This window comes from Gopherus flavomarginatus, chromosome 4 (assembly GCF_025201925.1).
Source record: "Gopherus flavomarginatus isolate rGopFla2 chromosome 4, rGopFla2.mat.asm, whole genome shotgun sequence".
Classification (NCBI taxonomy): Eukaryota; Metazoa; Chordata; order Testudines; family Testudinidae; genus Gopherus; species Gopherus flavomarginatus.
The window spans coordinates 179,095,366-179,114,300 of NC_066620.1; the positions used below are offsets into that span (position 1 = coordinate 179,095,366).

An 18,935-nucleotide genomic window follows, 5' to 3' on the forward strand; every position below is an offset into this window, starting at 1 on the left:
TGACATACTGTTTGGCAAATAATAAATTATATGTACTACAAAAGAACCACGTTTTTTTTGCTAACTGCAGATGCACATACTATGTTGCATTTTGATTACCATAGGTTCCTTATGATCATAAAATGTGAAGACCTTATTTATTGTAATAAGATAATTTGCACAAAAGGGGTCAGAACTAAGTTGCTTCAGAGTCTTAATTCTGAATTTCTGGACATGACTGTGACAAACAAAGTCTTGAAAGTTAATGTTGCATTTTATATATAGTATCTTAGTTCCCCTTCCATCTTTCTTAATGAATTAAATGATTTTCACAGATGCTCTAGAGGGAAGAGAAATCTGTTAATTACTGTAGGATTACTTTCTTTTGTTCAATGACCCTTCAAAAGGTGATTTAATAAAGCATTAATTTAAACTTTTTTTAAAAACTGATCTCATCTTATTGTACCACTGTCAAAAACCACCACCAGGTACTGTTCAAAATCTAAAATGGAACTCTGATTTTTGTGAGGTCAAATAAAGTGTTTTCCCTTCAACAGAAATATAAATGGAAAAACAAATATACTCTATTGATTTGAATGTGAACTAAAACATCAAAGAAGTGTAATTGTTTTATATCAAGCACTGCTGTAACAGAATATTAAATGCTAACAGTTATTGTATCAGTGAGAAGCTTCAGAATAGATTCATCTGGGTAGCAAGTATTACTGGATTGCTTAAGCTATAATTTAGTATCCACCACTCACCTGAAGGTCTATAGTGTTATATAACTTTCCTTCAACTTATTTTAGTGTGCAATAGGCTGAAAGTGAAATGTATTTCAGGCTTATTTAATGTTGTTTCAGTTTAATTATGCGGCAAGACATTTACTTCAAACAGTGGCACACCGGCAAAATCCCATTGTCCTCTCAGTAGGTTACTATGTGTCCAGTAACATTCCTTTTCCTTACAGGCTACTCCTTCAAACAGTTATTCACTGTTTTTGACAGGATAGGTTAATTTTAAATCACCATTTAAGTCAGCAAGCAGGAAACCTTTACTTAAATTATCCATTTTAATCTTGTTTTGCATCTGTTCTTTTTGTTTTCCTAAAGACCAGTTCATTCATATTGGTTGGGCTAATCATGAAAGCATGTTGATTTGCACTTAAATATAGCCTTTACACTAAACTTTGTGGTTTTTTGCTAACCATGAGGATGCACCATATACACTTATTTAAGCAATTACACAGCTTAATATACATTTATGTGGATTCTTAATTTGTATATTTTTATTATGTTGGAAAATAGAATGGGTTTTTTATTACTATATTTTTTGCTCATGATTTGTCAAGCTGCATTTGGAAATTTGAATTTAAATTAAACATTTTAAAATTGTATATTATTTAAATAAAAACTACCTTAGAGTGCTGAGTACATAAACTTTTCGTTTTTTCTTTATTAAAAACATCATTTGCATTTAAAACTAACTGATTTATTAAACAAAACAGGAAGTATTAACTGTTAATGACTTTAATTGCTTGCTTGGTCACCATGCCCTTTGAGTTTTTAGAGCTAGTAGAGCTCATCCTCTCTCTCCTCAGTTTTATTCATGGATTGTGAAGGAAACAAGCTTTCCTACTTTTTTCAGCTCCCATTTAGTTTCTCAAACTTGAATGAACTAGTCCAAATTAAGGAAACACTCTCTGTACATCTCCAGAAGAGGCTACTGCCATCAAAAGTAGCTCAACAACCCCTAGTTCCAGGTGCTGAGCCAGTGCCTTCCGCCAGATCAGTGGTTTGACTTTTCCTGAATTTTCAACAGAATACTTTATTACCTTCCCTTTGATTCTGAAAGAATGGAAGTATAATGCTTTACTACAGTGAAAGAATATCAGACTTTTTAGTTATCATGAACATAAATGGCATATCCAATAACATAAGTGTGCTTTCAGTTTTCCAAAACATTTGAAGTGGGGAAAGGGTAGAATATGAAAAAGCAGACTGTGGGATGAAAGTTTTATTTATGGGGGCATCATTAAAAAGAGAAGCCCAAACAATAGCAGTGGCAGACTCTTGCTTTGGTATTAAACTTTATTTTGTTTGCGCAAGAATATGATATATTTCCAAATATTTTTAGCATTCGACAGTGTTTGTTTAGTACAGTTTTAAGGGGTAAAAAGACAACTTGTAATGGAAAGTTTTCTCTCAGCAACAATGCTGGCAATTAAGGTAATACTTCAAGCAAACTTTTGCAAATCATCCAGTAAATCATAGTCAGAAGTGTATCCTGCTTGTTGCCAGTGCACAGGGGATTTGTGGGGATGGGACATCTGAAGACCCTAGAAGTTCCAGACTGTTACAAGTAAAACTATGGAAGACAAAGACAGAAAATGTCAGGATTAACATCCATTTAGATACAGCTCAAAATTCTGCTTTTTCAGTTATAGTTACAGAAAGTCTTTCTGTAGAGGGTGACAAAAAAAGCAATGTAATTACACCATACAGGAGGGTTATCAGATAATGCAGAGGATACATGACCCCTTGTGTGGCAAGCTCCATGGGGCATACCTTAACTCCCCTGGTGCAGTAAGATGGACATAAACAGAGGCTGCTCCAGAGGCCTTGGCTTGACTCCACTGCTGTGGATTCACTAGGGGATATGATAAAATAAACTGTCAAAGTACTATGTGAACTAAAATCCTGTCCTATCTTGCTGCTTTTACGTTAGATAAACTTTAGTTCAATCTCTTGTTTCTTTAGGGAATATTTGCCGATCACCCATAGCTGAAGCAGTTTTTAGAAAACTTGTAACTGATGAAAGCATTGAAAATAAGGTCAGTTGTTTATTTTTACTGTTGCCAAAAATATACTTTCTTCTAGCCAGTCAGTATTACGTAAGCTGTGGGAAGGAAAACATAAACATTTGAATTTGTTTTTCTGTAGTGGAGAATAGACAGTGCAGCAACATCTACTTATGAAATAGGAAACCCTCCTGATTTTCGGGGACAGACTTGTATGAGGAAGCATGGCATTACCATGAATCATATTGCCAGACAGGTACTGTACTCTTATTTCCTTTAAATCTGTATTTGTGTTTTTTTGTTGTTGTTGCTGCAGTGGATGACAGACAGTGGTGCTGTTTCTGACTGGAACGTGGGGTGCTCCCCAGATGCAAGGGCTTTAAGCTGTCTAAGAAATCATGGCATTGAGTCAGCACATAAAGCACGGCAGGTATAAAAAGAGTACATTTTATTTCTTGAAAGAACTAATAATTTTGTTCAGCCATAGTTTCTCATTTCAATTGCAACAGCTACTTGGTGAGTGTGTGGTATGTGTCAAATTGAATATTAAGAGGTTTGACTATTAAGTGAGATTTTTGAAAGCACTCAGCATTGGCTTCTCTCTTCTAGTTGAAGTCAATGGGAGGAGAGTTACTTTGAAAACCCTATCTTCAAATGTTTGATAGTCTTTCTCTGAGGCATGTTTCTTCTATTTTGAACGGTTTTGCATTGTCTTATCTTGTGAGTCCATGGCACATCCCATGCATGTGAAGGAACTGGTAGGTATTTTGGAAAGGCAGCATTTATATTGTACAGGTCCAATAGATGACCTGGCTTGTACTCTGCCCTGGTACTGCTGCTCTTAGAGTCAAAATTCTTTGAGTTGAGAGAGCTCCTGTCTCACACTAAGGAGCTCAGACCCAAGAGTGAAAATAATATCAAAATATCTTCAAAGGAGAATTACAACTAGATAATTTTTGTAAACATACCTTGGAGCAATCTCGATAAGAATCAGAGCAGCACCATTCACAAAATGAAAACAGAGGCTGAAGTTTTGGAAATGCTTACCACAGTTTTTCTTTAGTGAGTATATTTCAGACATTGCATTCCAGAGAGAAATGCACTGAAATAAACATAACTTCATGTATTTAAATGACTTAGATGTTCAAATAAATGCACATAACTTATTTCCATTAACTATTCTCTGTGTATAGAGTATTCTTTTAGGACCTAACCTTTCCTTAGCCTGAGTTCATGCCAGTAGTTCTTGCATTTGACACAAGATCAAGTATTCTTGTTACCATCTTTTCTTTTTGTTCCTTTTAGAATTTTGGTAGACCTTATTAAGGTCATCCTTTGTTTTCAAAGAGTACATGCTTAGTTCCTCTAACTTTTCTGACTACATTCCCTCAATCATGCTAATTGCCCTCCATTGATCTTTCCAGTCTAATTTTTATGTAACAATGCAATCCTGTCTTCTGACAGTGGCCAGTACCAGATACTTCAGAGGGAATAGAATAGATCCACCCTTGTTGTCCAGTCCCAGCTTCTTGCAGTCAGAGGTTTAGACACACTCAGAACATGGAGTTGCTTCCCTGCCCATCTTGGGTAATAGCCATTGTTGGACCTATCCTCCATGAACTTGCCTCATTCTCTTTTGAACCAAGTTATGCTTTTGTCCTTCCCAACATCCCTCAGTAAGGCGTTCCACAAGCTAATTGGGCATTGTGTGAAGAAGTACTTCCTTATGTTTTTGTTTTAAACTTGCTGCCTGTTAATCTCACTGTGACCCATGGGTCTTGTTTTATGCAAAGGGGTAAATAACATTTCCTTATTCACTTTCTTCACACCAGTCATGATTTTATAGACTTCTATCATATCTGGTCTTCATTGTCTCTTTTATAAATTGAACAGTCCCAGGCTTCTTAATCTCTCCTCATCTGAAAACTGTTCTTTCTCAGTCATTTCTGTTGCCCTTCTCTGTACCTTTTCCAATTGTAATATATCTTTTTTGAGATGGGATGACCAGAACTGCATGTGGTAATTAAAATATAGGCATACAATGGACTTATAAAGTGACATGATGGTATTTTCTGTTTTCTTTTCTTTCTTTCCTAGTATTTCCTAACATTGTTAGCTTGTATGACTGCTGCTACACGTTGAGCAGATGTTTGCAGAGAACTGTCCACGATGCTTCCAAGATCTTTCTTGATTTAGCTGATTTTGACCACTTCATTTTGTATGTGTGGGATTATGTTTTCCAATATGCGTTATTTTGCACTTATCAACATTGAATTTCATCTACCAATTTTTGCCCAATCACCCAGTTTTGTGAGATCCTGTTGTAACTCTTTGCTGTCAGCTTGGGACTTAACTATCTTGAACTTTGTATTGTCTGCAAACTTTTCTACCTCACTGTCTACTTTGCCTAAGAGCCTTTGATGAGGGACCTTGTCAATGGCTTTCTGAAAATCCAAGTATGCTATATCCACTGGATCACCCTTGTTCATGTGCTTGTTGACCCTCTCAAAGAATTCTAATAGATTGGTGAGGCATGTTTTCCATTTACAAAAGCCATGTTGACTCTTCCCCAGCATATCATGTTCAATCTCTGTGTCTGATAATTCTGTTCTTTACTTACTGAAGTTAGGCCTACAAGCCTATAATTGCCAGGATTGCCTGTGGATCCTTTTTAAAAATTGGCATCACACAAACTAAATCAAGAATTGGCACTGGAGTTCACCCATCTTTATGTTCAGACTTCTAGCATTTGTTTAGAATCAGTTGTTGAATTTGTCAGTATTTAGTTGTCTGCATTCATGTGATGTAGCTGAATGGGACTCTTTTTTTCATTTGACAGGCTTCTCTTCAGTACGTATTGTTTATCAACTTCTATCCTCTTCTCTTTGCTAGGGTATAGATTATCCCCTTTAATAAGTTATTCCCTAGCAGATGTCTCTGTCTGAACCTTGTACTTGTCTGCAGCTGTTGCCTTTTCCCTGCCCATAGATTAAAAACTCCTGTATTAATTTTTCATGCCAGCAATCTGGTTCTGTTTTATTTGAAGACTATCCTTTCTGTGTAGGCTCCTCCTTTTTCAAAAAAGTTCCTGAGTTCCTAATAAACCTAAATACCTCCTCCAAAAACCATCTCATTCACACAGCAAGACAGGCAAGACAATTCTGCCTGTCTAACATGCCCTAGTCTTGAAACTGGAAGCATTTCAGACAATATTACCATGGAGGTACTGGACTTTAATCTCTCATATAGCAGCCTAAATTTGGCCTCCAGGACCTCTCTCCTACCTTTCCCTGTGTCATCAGTACCTACATGTACCGTGACCATTGGCATCTCCCCAACACTGCACATACATCTATCTAGAAGTCTGGAAAAGTCTGCAACTTTCACACCCAACAGCCAATTTACCATGTGGTTCTTCAGGTTATCAGAAAGCCAACTATCTATCAGAAGTATCTATCTGAGTTACTACTCTTCAAGATCTCTTGTAACGAAGCAGTCACCTTCCCCAGTTCTGCTAAAGAGGAGATCAAAACCTCTGGTATCAAAGGAGCAGCTGAAAGCAAAGCTGGGAAAATGTTCTCACTTGTAGGGGTGCAGTACCCAAGGGATCTGCCTCTACTTCATCCTCAAGCTTTAAGGAATTGCTGAAAAGTGAAACATCTCAGGCTTCCATGGTATTGCAGCAGCGATCTAAACATAACCCGGCAGGGTCTGATGCTCCACCAGTGGGACTCCAGCAGCCTGCTTCATCAGTATAGGCTCTGACAGCATCAGAGAGTTGAGCCTTGACAGCACTGAGAGCATCTCCTCGTGAGAAGGTGTGGAAGGCAGTTATGGAATCAGACCTTTTCCCCCCTTACAGGTGAGGCACTGGAGACTTCTTCAGCACTCTTCTTCAGAGCAACTGTGGACATCGAAATAACTCCTGAACTGCTGTCTACTTTATTGTTCTTCTTTTTAACTAAGTTACCCTTAGAACAACTTGGGGTGCCCTAGCATCGTTGATAATGCTGGTCCATAACTTACTTTAAGTAGCTTCAGTTTACAGTACATCTGTCTTCATGTTAGTTTTATTTTTGTTGTCCTCAGTGCAACCATAATTGTGTAAGGTTATTTTCACTTGGACCAACATTTAACAGCAGAGAGCCATGAGGGTAAGACTGTAAAGGTTTTATTAAAGTTGCTAGAAAAACAGAGCTATTTCCACTATAAAAATATTTTTGTAGGTCAAAGGCACAGTATGAATGCAACAAATATTTTTACATTGAAAATAAACAGATCTTCACTAGTTTTCAGTGCTATCAAAAGTTCTAGCTGAGATTATATTGAGACTTCTATTCTAACTCTCTATTTTACATTTCTCATTTCCTGCAGAAAAATTCCCTATATGAGTGAAATGTTTCATATTTGCTCTCAGCCCAGAGGTGATTTCCAAACCCCATTCCACCCCAATTTAGGGGAAGTCTAAGCATAATCCATTACAGGTTACTACTGAGGCTATTTTTTCATATGCATAATTTTTACAAGTTCACAGTCTGTGGAAAATTTGAATTTATTTTATTTCTAGGACACTTTCTCATATGCTTTCTTTGCTTACCCCAGTTCCTCCCCAGAAAGTACATCTACAGGGCAAACCTTCAAAGAAGCTGAATTATGCTATATATGCAACTGTGGGTAGAACTGTTTAGTATTGATGTTAGCTATTTATGTAGCTAATTCCACTGATTTGCAGTGCAAACCCCCAATATCAATGTGGTGCACCAGCACAAAGTGTGGCCTTAAATTGATGTAGGCCTTGCCTGACCTGGGAAAGCTTTTTCAGAATAACTGAAATTGTGAATTTTAAACCAGTGTGTTTATACTAGTACAGTGGTCCCCAACCTTTTCGTCTGGCGGGCACCAGACAAAGGACCACTGCAGTGGTGAAGCACCTGCCGAAATGCTGCCTAATTTCAGCAGGGATGCCTTTTGATGACACCGCTCGCCGTCAACAAGCAACGTCATCGAGAGGCGTCCTCGTCGAAATTCGGGAGCAACGCCTCTCGATGACGCTGCTTGCCGTCGACAAGTGTCGTCATCGAGAGGCATCCCCGCTGAGATGCAGCTGAAATTCGGCGGCATTTTGGCGGGTGCTCTCTCAGGGGCCAGGACACGGGAACATTAAGATGCGCCTACGGGCACCCTGTTAGGGACCACTGTACTAGTATAACCACTTACACGGACAGTGTTGTCTGGTATATGAGTTGCTTTTTTAGTTTGGTGTATGTCGGTTGGAAATGTGTGTAAGCTAAACTAAAAATGGGCATTCTATTCTGAAACAAGAGTACATACTGGATTATATCTTTGAACTTCTGCTATTTATACAGATGAGCCCTTGCTTTAATTGCATTAAACCCTAGTTCATGCATAAGGCTATGTTTTAGTCACAGGTATTTTAGTAAAAGTCATGGGTAGTAAACAAAAATTCACAGCCCATGACCTGTCTGTGGCTTTTACTATATACTCTAAATAAAACTTGGGCTGGGGGCCCTGATTGCACCGCAGGGGCGGGCTGGGGGCCCAGGACCTGCGATGGGAAGGGGCGAGGGGGCTGGCAGCAGCGCACAGCCCAGGACCTGTGCTCGTGTGGGTAGTGGCATGCAGCCAGGGACCCCTGACGGCTCTGTGGCGGAGGGTTGGCGGGCTTGGCAGGCTCCCCACTCTGATCCTACCAGTATATCCCTGCAGCTCCTTGGGGAAGGTGCAGCCAGGGGGGCTCCACGCACTGCTCCTACCACAAGCGCCAGCTCAGCAGCGCCCATTGGCTGGGAACCGCCCCACACCCCAACCCTCTGCCCAAGCACTGATCCCCCTCCCGCACACGCGAACTGCTGCTGGCCCGGGGCTGCCCAGCTCAAGCAGCCCCTGAGCCAGCACCAAGCACTGCAGACGTAACAGAAAGTCACAGAATCCATGACCTCCACGACACACGCAGCCTTATTCATGCAGCATATGTGAAAAGGTTTGCACAAGTGTAACTAAATCAATGTAATTTTACCAATACAAATTTTCTTACTGTGGGCAAGATTGTAGAGAATCACTCTTTCACCAGCAACTTACAAACAGTGTACACCCACAGATACCTCTGAACTTGGCTCACTCTGTTTAATTTTCATGCTTAGGGGACACATGAGGAATGTATAGAAAGAAAAGTAATTGATAATATGATGTGAAGCCAAACGGCAAAAATTAAGATGTCTGTACACTAATGCGAGAAGCCTAGGTAACAAAATGGAGGAACTAGAGCTAATGGTGCCAGAAGTGAAACCAGATATTATAGGGATAACAGAAACATGATGGAATGGTAGTCATGACTGGAGTACAGGTATTGAAGGCTATGTGCTGTTTAGGAAAGACAGAAATAAAGGCAAAGGTGGTGGAGTAGCATTGTATATCAATGATGTGGTTAACTGTAAAGAAATAAGAAGTGATGGAATGGATAAGACAGTCTATCTGGGCAAAAATCACACTGGGAAAGAAAGCGACTAGAGCCTCACCTGAGATAGTGCTTGGAGTGTGCTACAGACCGCCGGGATCTGATTTGGATATGAATAGAGACCTCTTTAATGTTTTTAATGAAGTAAACACTAATGGGAATTATTTGATCATGGGAGACTTTAACTTCCCAGATATAGACTGGAGGACAAGTGCTAGTAATAATATAGGGCTCAGATTTTTCTGGATGTCATAGCTGATGGATTTCTTCACCAAGTAGTTGAAGAATCAACAAGAGGGGATGCCATTTTAGATTTGTTTTTGGTGAGTAGTGAGGACTTCATAGAAGAAATGGTTGTAGGGGACAACCTTGGTTCGAGTGATCATGAGCTAATTCAGTTCAAACTAGATGGAGGGATAAACAAAAATTGATCCGGGACTAGGGTTTTTGATTTCAAAAGGGCTAACTTTAAAGAATTAAGGAAACTAGTTAGGGAAGTGGATTGAACTGAAGAACTTGTGGATCTAAATGCGGAGGAGGCCTGGAATTACTTTAAGTCGAAGCTGCAGAAACTATCAGAAGCCTGCATCCCAAGAAAGGGGAAAAAAATCATAGGCAGGAGTTGTAAACCAAGCTGGATGAGCAAGCATCTCAGAGAGGTGATTAAGAAAAAGCAGAAAGCCTACAAGGAGTGGAAGATGGGCGGGATTAGCAAGGAAAGCTACCTTATTGAGGTCAGAACACGTAGGGATGAAGTGAGAGAGGCTAAAAGCCATGTAGAGTTGGACCTTGCAAAGGGAATTAAAACCAATATTAAAAGATTCTATAGTCATATAAATAAGAAGAAAACAAAGAAAGAAGTGGGACCGCTAAACACTGAGGATGGAATGGAGGTTAAAGATCATCTGGGCATGGCCCAATATCTAAATAAATACTTTGCCTCAGTCTTTAATAAGGCTAATGAGGAACTTAGGGATAATGGAAGAATGACAAATGGGAGTGAGGATATGAAGATAGATATTACCACATCCGAGGTAGAAGCCAAACTCGAACAGCTTAATGGGACAAAATCAGAGGGCCCAGATAATCTTCATCCAAGAATATTAAAGGAACTGGCACATGAAATTGCAAGCCCATTAGCAAGAATTTTTAATGAATTGGTAAACTCAGGGGTTGTCCTGTACGATTGGAGAATTGCTAACATAGTTCCTATTTTTAAGAAAAGGAAAAAAAGTGATCCAAGTAACTATAGGTCTGTTAGTTTGACATCTGTAGTATGTAAGGTCTTGGAAAAAAATTTGAAGGAGAAAGTTAAGGACATTGAGGTCAGTGGTAATTGGGACAAAATACAACATGGGTTCACAAAAGGTAGATCGTGCCAAACCAACCTGATCTCCTTCATTGAGAGGGTAATAGATTTTTTTAAACAAAGGAAATGCAGTGGACCTAATTTTATCTCAATTTCAGTAAGGCATTTGACGTGGTTCCTCATGAGGAATTATTAGTTAAATTGGAAAAGATGGAGATCAATATGAAAATTGAAAGATGGATAAGGAACTAGTTAAAAGGGAGACTACAACGGGTCGTACTGAAAGGTGAACTGTCAGGCTGAAAGGAGGTTACTAGTGGAGCTCCTCAGGGATCGGTTTTGGGACCAATCTTCTTTAACCTTTTTATTACTGACCTTGGCACTAAAAGCAGGAAAATGTGCTAATAAAGTTTAAGGATGACACAAAGCTGGGAGGTATTGCTAACACAGAGAAGGACCAGGATATCATACAGGAAGATCTGGATGACCTTGTATACTGGAGTAATAGGATGAAATTTAATAGTGAAAAGTGCAAGGTCATGCATTTAGGGATTAATAAGAAGAATTTTAGTTATAAATTGGGGACGCATCAATTGGAAGTAATGGAGGAGGAGAAGGACCTTGGAGTATTGGTTGATCACAGGATGACTGAGCCACCAATGTGATATGGCCATTAAAAAAGCTAATGCAGTTTTAGGATGCATCAGGCGAGGTGTTTCCAGCAAAGATAAGGAGGTGTTAGTACTGTTATGTAAAGCACTGGTGAGACCTCATCTGGAATACTGTGTGCAGTTCTGGTCTCCCGTGTTTAAGAAGGATGAATTCAAACGAAACAGGTTCAGAGACAGGCTACTAGGATGATCTGAGGAATGGAAAACCTGTCTTATGAAGGGAGACTCAAAGAGCTTGGCTTGTTTAGCCTGACTAAAAGAAGGTTGAGGGGGCATATGATTGCTCTTTATAAATATATCGGAGGGATTAATATTAGAGAGGGAGAGGAATTATTTAAGCTTAGTACCAATGTAGACACAAGAACAAATGGATATAAACTGGACACTAGGAAGTTTAGACTTGAAATTAGATGAAAGTTTCTAACCATTAGAGGAGTAGAGTTCTGGAACAGCCTTCCAAGGGGAGTAGTGGGGGCAAAAGACATATCTGGCTTCAAGATTAAGCTTGATAAGTTTATGGAGGGGATGGTATGATGGGATAGCCTAATTTTGGCAATGAATTTGGCAATTGATCTTTGATTATCAGCAGGTAAGTATGCCCAGTGGTCTGTGATGGGATGTTAAATGGGTTGGGATCTGAGTTACTACAGATAATTCTTTCCTGGTTGCTGGTGAGTCTTGCCCACATGCTCAGGGTTTAACTGCTCACCACATTTGGGGTCAGGAAGGAATTTTCCTCCAGGGCAAATTGGTAGAGGCCCTGGAGGTTTTTCACCTTTCTCTGCAGCATGGGGCATGGGTCACTTGCTGGAGGATTCTCTGCACCTTGAGGTCTTCAAACCACAATCTGAGGACTCTAGTAACTCAGACATAGGTTAGGGGTTTGTTATAGAAGTGGACGGGTGAGATTCTGTGCCCTGCGTTGTGCAGGAGGTCAGACTAGATGATCATAATGGTCCCTTCTGACCTTAAAGTCTGTGTGTGTGTGTGTGTGTGTGTGTGTGTGTGTGTGTAGGTTAAGGTAGCCCCTCAGCCTGTTAAAATTTACACCTTTTTACAAGCCAAAGAATCTGGAAAATGTTACCAGTTTATGCTCTTCAGCGCATTATGTGGGTGAAAAATAGTTTAAGGGACTATCACATTACATATTCCTTCTGAATTTAGTCTCGTATCTGAGTCTGTATCTGAAAAACCCTGTCTTTATACACAAATGTCTAGACAGTGACTGGAGAAACCAGTTACATATTATCCAGGAAAAACAATTTGTTCCTCAACTGGTAACTATTTAAAAATAAAACTTATCTCTTTTTTTAATTTAGAAGAGCAAAACATGATTGAAAAAACATAAGCAGAAATAGGAAGTGGTTTAGTTATGTTGTTTCTATGTGATGATCTAGTTTTTCAATATCTGAAGAAGAGTTCTGTGTAAATTCAAACGTTTGTCTTGCCAGCAGAAGATTGTCCAATAAGAGATTACCTCACCCATCTTGTCTCTCTCTAATTTTCTCGGGGTCATATAAAAATTATTGCAGACTTGGTTTACTTTTTATATTCACCTCTACCCCCAATGTAACGCTGTCCTCAGGAGCCAAAAAAAAAATCTTACCACATTATAGGTGAAACCGCGTTATATTGAAATTGCTTTGATCCACAGGAGTGCGCAACCCCGTCCCCTCAGAGTGCTGCTTTACCACTTTATAGCCAAATTTGTGTTATATCGGGTCACATTATATCGGGGTAGAGGGGTTTTTGTGAGTGGAGTGAAAAAATTTGTAATTCTGGATGAATAACTGACATAGTATGTTCACTTAGGTATGAAAATATTGGTTGGTAGCTTTTGAAAAGAAACTGTTGTAAAAGTGCAACTGCATATTTTAATCTTAATCATAATTTGTTCATTGTTTTGTTAAAACAGTTACTGTTGATCTGAAGGATAGCTCTTAGACTCAGAATATACTAAACAGTTTGCTGGTTCACAATTCCATTTTTATATGTACATATTTATAATTACTAAGAATTGTAAAATTATAACTTCTTTTGCAATATTTTTTGTATTGTAAGCAAACACATCTTTGCTACAACAGTTAAAGCAAATCTTTTTAATTCTAGATTACTAAAGACGATTTCCTTACATTCGATTATATACTTTGCATGGATGAAAGCAACCTAAGGTAATGTATGGTAGAATGCTAAGAGAGATTCTGATTTGACTATCTGCTCCTGTAGATGATGATAAATCCAGAAGATGTGCTTGATTGCTTTAGTGCCTAATGTGCAACCTTTTGCCATTTGTTTTCTTACAAGTTATAATTAGACTTGTCAGAATTTGATTTATATATCATTTTGACAGATGAGATGTGTTTATATTTAAGCATTTTTTTCAGTTTGTGTATCTATTTACATTTTCAGTTGTAGAAAATTATTGGAGGGGGGGTCCGAAATTATTAAATAACAGTAAACATTGAGATTTAAAATGTTTAAACTTTATAACTGTTAAAACACAAATTGTCAACCTATATCAAAATATACAGAGTAAATATATTTAAATCAAATTCTAAGTTCTTCTTTGAGTAGTATCTCTTTCATGCTCCACATTTGGACCCCGCGCCTTTGATCAGAGATTTTTGATAGCGGCGCCTTTTCAGCCTGTGCATGGACCATACAGATCCTGGTTCCCTGTACCAAGACTAGATAGGGCTGTGCAGGCAAACTGCCCTCAGTTCCTTTTCAACTGCCTATCGCCTGAAATGGAGTCTAAGGAGTGCCTGCTTGCCTATTTTATTAGCGTTTAGCTGTGTGGTTGGTTAGTAGAGTAGGTTTAGTACCTTATAGTTGGAAAGATGGAGCACTTGTTCCCTTTTTTCTTTTCTTAAAAAAAGAAAGTGGGGAGAGGAATTAATCATAAGACTTGTTCCATCATTTAAAAGTCTGACTGTCTTTGGACCTGAGTTCAGTGAACACCCCTCCCCATACAAAGGCCACCTTTATCTGTCAGCGCCATGTCATCATCAAGATCACTGTCACCAAGAGCTTCCAAGGGGAAGAGAACATCAAAACCTCCATCTCCAACACTCTCCTTGACTGAGTTATCAATAACTGTGCCTCTGGTATTGAGTTTCACCCTCCAGGTATAAGGAAAGGAATAAGAGGAGCAAAACATCAGAGTTCCTCTTCAAAGAGGATCCAGTCACTAGAGACCTCAGGCCCCAAAAGGAGTACTAGTGAGTCTCTGGGTACTTCAGGTACCATGAAGCCCATTAAGACTTCATTGAAGTCCCATACCTCAGTGTTAAAGAGCTCTTTATCACTGTTACCAAAAGACAGGCTTCAGTGCAATCCTTGGTATTAATGTCAGTTCCTCACATGACATCTGCAACATCATAGGCACTGGAACCAAGTTCAGTAGCACTTCCAGAATCACAGAAAGATTTTGCAGTCCCGACATCGGTACCTCTCACAGGCTCTGCAATATCATTGGCACAGTACCAAGTTCTGTTGTGCTTCTGGTATCACAGGAATTCCTAAACCGGAAAGAGCTTGTGGTACTGAATGAGCTGGAGTCTCCACTCCTTGCAACCTCTGGTCTCCTGAGTCACTTACTGCTCAGGTTTATGGGAGATGTCCCTCTTCTTTAACTATCCACAAGGAGGGGTTGTCACCTCCCATACAGAATATGGAGAAGCATTCCAATTCAAAACTTTTGGTTCAAGGATCTCCAGTTCTTTCTAGCTGTTACTCTCCATTGCAAATGCAACAAAGGCAAGACACCAGAGCCCTGGCTTCCAACAGATAGGGAGACCAATGCTGGATCTCCTCCAGTTCCTTATGGTCTCATTGGCCCTACTGGGATCCATGGGCAGCGTACCAGCAATAGTTTTGAGGGACTTCCACTCAGTCCACAGGAAACAGAGAAGTCTGTGCCCTGGTACCATTCCTCTCTCCTCTCCACTCTGAGCTGAAAGTGTTCTTTTAAGGAGCAAGAGCAGACAAAGAGATTACCCTCCCTTACAAAAATCTCATCATCACCACCTGATGAAGCAGCAAAGGCCATCACTACCATGGCTGGCTGATGACTTTAGGCAATTCCAGGATCTGATTAAATGGATCGCTGACATCCTGCAAGTTCCCCTAGAGAAATGTCCAGTATTTTCATCACAGGCTCCTGAATGTATTGCACACATTTACCTCAGCAGAGGTGGCACTGCCAATTAGTGAGCCGGCCAAGTTCATCTGGCAAATTCCAGCAATTCCCTCCCTCCCGGCCCCCTCCACAAATGCAGGATGGCTGATTTAAAAAAATACTTCATCCTGGTCAGGGATTCTGAGGTTTTTATTCTCTCACCTGGGACCAAACTCTCAGGTTGTGGATGCAGTCAATGAAAGGGACAAAGACCGCCCATTATAATAAAGATCGGAAATGTCTGGACCTGTTTGGCCGTAGGAGTAATCATCATCAAGTCTTCAATTCAGGATAGCTATTCATCAGCCACTGATGTCAAAATATGATTACCTGAACCATAGGAAGTATGAGGCTTTTACTGACCACTTACCAGAGGAACACTGAGAACAAGTTCAGTGCCATAATGGAGTGCCCGCTTTTTTGCAAAGACTTTCACAGCATTTAGTAAAGCCTGCAATAATGCTGCAGCCAGGTCTGTTTCCATCGCAGTAGTGATGAGCTGAGCTACCTGGCTTCAGTTGTCTGGGTTTCCATGGGAGGTACAATCTGCCATGGGGAATTACATTTTGATGGCCTGAAGCTTTTTTCAGATTCCACACACAACTCACTTCACACCCTGAAAGACTCTTGGGCAACACTTGGGTCTTTAGGGTATACACACCTGCATATAAGAGAGAATGTAGCAGGTCTCAATTGACAGAGAGATCCTGCCCTGCTCAGTTTTTCACCTTCCATAGCTGGTGGTTCCAGTGGTCTGAGGTCCAGATTTTCAAATAAACGTTCTGCAACTACCTCAACTGCATCATCTCAGCCTTCAGCATCATGCAGATGTCAGTTCTGATGTTTTGATTGAGATTCCAGACCATTCAATTACCAGATTCACTAAGCTGCATGATGGGATCCTTCTTCCTCAATTTGGGCACTGCCTCTCTGTTAATAGCATAGGAGACTATTACATGAGACAAATGGGTTTTGGAGGCCATTTCTTCAGATTATACTATCCAGTTTTCCTCCATCACTTCCTTCCAACCCCTTTCCCCATCCCTGTTCAGGGACCCTTCTCATGATCATTTGCTTACACAGGAGATCTCATTACCAGTCCCACTTCAACACAGGGGGAAAGAGTTCTATTCATAACACTTTGATACTCAAGAAAAATGGGGATTGGAGACCAATACTAGATTTCAGACAATTGAACAACCATGTCAGATATCTGAAATTCAGCGTGGTGTTCTAGTAGTTATATTTCCTTCTCTGGAATTGGGGGGCACTGGTTTGATTCTCAACCTCAAAGATGCTTACCTCCACTTAGCATTCATCCTTCCCTCAAAAGATTTCTTCGATTCACTGTAAATCACGATCATTACCAGTACCATGTCCTACCCTTCAGCCTGTTGTCCACCCTAAGGGTATTCTAAAAAATCATGACTGTCGTGGCTGCCTACCTCCGTCATCTAGGAATAACTGTCTTTCTCTGTCTCAATAATTGGTGCCTCAACTGTCAATCGTATCAGGAGGTTGGATAGGCAGTTCAAACAATGATTTCTCTATTCAGAAGTCTAGGCCTGCAGATGAATATCAGGAAATGGATCTTGACCCCTACTCAATGAATTCTCTTTATAAGAGCACTTTTGGATTCATTAATGGGCAGAGATTCTTTCTTTTGACATGTTCCTTGCTCTAAGGAACCTTATACCAAGAGTGACACTCTGGTGAGAACCTGTCTGGGACACGTGGTGGCTTGCGTTTTTGTGACATAATGCCAGGTTACATCTTAGGTGTCTCCATGGGAGGCTCAGCATTGTTTATGTACCTAACGAAAATCTGCTTGTTCAGATCCCCAATCTCTAAGACAGTGGTTTCCCTGGTGGGGGTGGCAAGCTGGTTTGTGGGAGTCTGCCAAACAAGGATGGCATTAGATTTGTTGGGGCCCAGACAGAAAGCCTTGCCACCTGGGGCTGAATCTGAATCTTGAGCAACTTTGCGTCATGGGGCCCCCTGTGGTGTAGGGCCCCAGGCAGTTGCCCTGCTTGCTACCTCCTAATGCTGGTCCTGGCTTTTATATGCAGAAAAACAGTTGTTGTGGCACAAATGGGCTGTGGAGTTTTTATAGCATGTTTGTGGGAGAGGAGTGGTTCAGAAAGAAAAATGTTGAGAACCCCTGTTCAAGGAGATGTCTTCCTCACTACATGAGCAAAAGGTCTTTTATGTATATCCTTCAACTCTATTGTTCTTAGAGGTCCATATCAAGATCAGATAGGACCAAGCAAAGTCATACTGATTGAACCAACTTAGCCATCACAAATTTGATTTCCTTACCTCATCAAACTCACATCTTACCCTCCATGGTGGCTCCCAGTCATATCTCAACTGTTGTCGTAGGATGCGGGTCAGATACTTCATCTCATCTGAACATCCTGCAACTGCAAGCATGGTTCCTCAATGGTTCTCTGGACTAGAGACCACATGTTCATCAGAATTACAAAATATACTATTAAATAGTAGAAAAGAATCTACTAGACATACTTACCTTCAGAAATGGAGACGATATCTTTGGTGTCACTGATGCCATCTTTCTCTGACCCACTCATCTTTTCTCAATACTGGACTTGAAGTGTCTCTCACACACTCTCTCTCCCTGTCTCTGTCTCTTTCTCAACACATACTTGGTGGTGGTGGTGGTGGTGGTATTACTTCTTGGTACTTCCTGCAATGGCACATATAGTCTGTAATTTTATTCTTTCAAAGTGTAGTGTTTTGGTGGTCTATGCAGTTCATAAATTTTATTTTTTACACTTTAATTCTTTAAATAGTGAGTTCTAAATTCCTAACCTGTCCTGGCTGGAGTAATTATCCCTATGGTAACTTTTAAAAATATATTATCTAGGTTTTTTGTTTCTACTGGTGGCACACATCTGCTCATACCTCAGAACAAAATTTATTCCACACATGGATTGGAAAAAACTAGAGGGAACATTGGCCATCCCCCTTGCTCAAAAGGTTGTGGAGATGAAGACGCTAATGGCAGATCCTCCTTTCGCTGTGTTTTTTCCCAAGGAGAAGGTGTTTTTATGACCTCATCCAAAGTTCTTACTTAAGGTGTCTTCTGAGTTTCATATTGACTGAATTATTCTCCTTAGGGATTTTTTCTTCCTAAGCTCAATCAGATTGCATAGGAGTCTGCTTTTCTGAACATTTAAGAGGAAGTTGTCCTTTTTCCTTGGACAAGACTAGGCCATTCAGGAAGACCCCTAGACTTTGCTTCTTCACAGAGAGATCTGAGGGAATGCCTGTCACCACTCAGAGATTCTCTAGATGGATCTCTGGATGTATAATTGCCGGTTTAGAGGTTAGCTCAAATTACACTTCTGCATACAGTGACTGTGTATTTTACTAGATCACAGTCAATTTATGTATTCCTACTCAAAGATGTTCTCGCTGCTGAAATTTGCAGGACTGCAGCATGAACCTTGGTGCACACATTTTCCAAGCACTGTACCATAATTCATGCTGCAAGATCA

General features: G+C 40.1%; 2 protein-coding genes across 5 annotated transcripts in view; one reads left to right on the forward strand and one right to left on the reverse strand.

Moving 5' to 3' along the window:
* ALKAL2 (ALK and LTK ligand 2) overlaps positions 1-18,935 on the reverse strand; it is a 485,537-nt gene that overhangs the window by 431,534 nt on the left and 35,068 nt on the right. The window contains exon 6 of one of the 3 annotated variants that reach the window (XM_050951068.1): positions 1,466-2,346. The exons of the other annotated variants lie outside the window; for them this stretch is intronic. The gene's annotated coding sequence lies outside the window, so the exon portion shown is untranslated. Of the gene's footprint in view, positions 1-1,465; positions 2,347-18,935 lie in introns of those variants that run through there. 3 annotated transcript variants of the gene reach the window in all.
* Positions 1-18,935, forward strand: part of ACP1 (acid phosphatase 1) — a 31,835-nt gene that overhangs the window by 5,151 nt on the left and 7,749 nt on the right. The window contains exons 2-4 of one of the 2 annotated variants that reach the window (XM_050951062.1): positions 2,739-2,812; positions 2,922-3,035; positions 13,344-13,405. In XM_050951062.1, coding sequence (XP_050807019.1) covers positions 2,739-2,812; positions 2,922-3,035; positions 13,344-13,405 — 250 coding nt within the window. Of the gene's footprint in view, positions 1-2,738; positions 2,813-2,921; positions 3,036-3,095; positions 3,210-13,343; positions 13,406-18,935 lie in introns of both variants that reach the window. The other variant, XM_050951061.1, reaches the window with a different exon arrangement.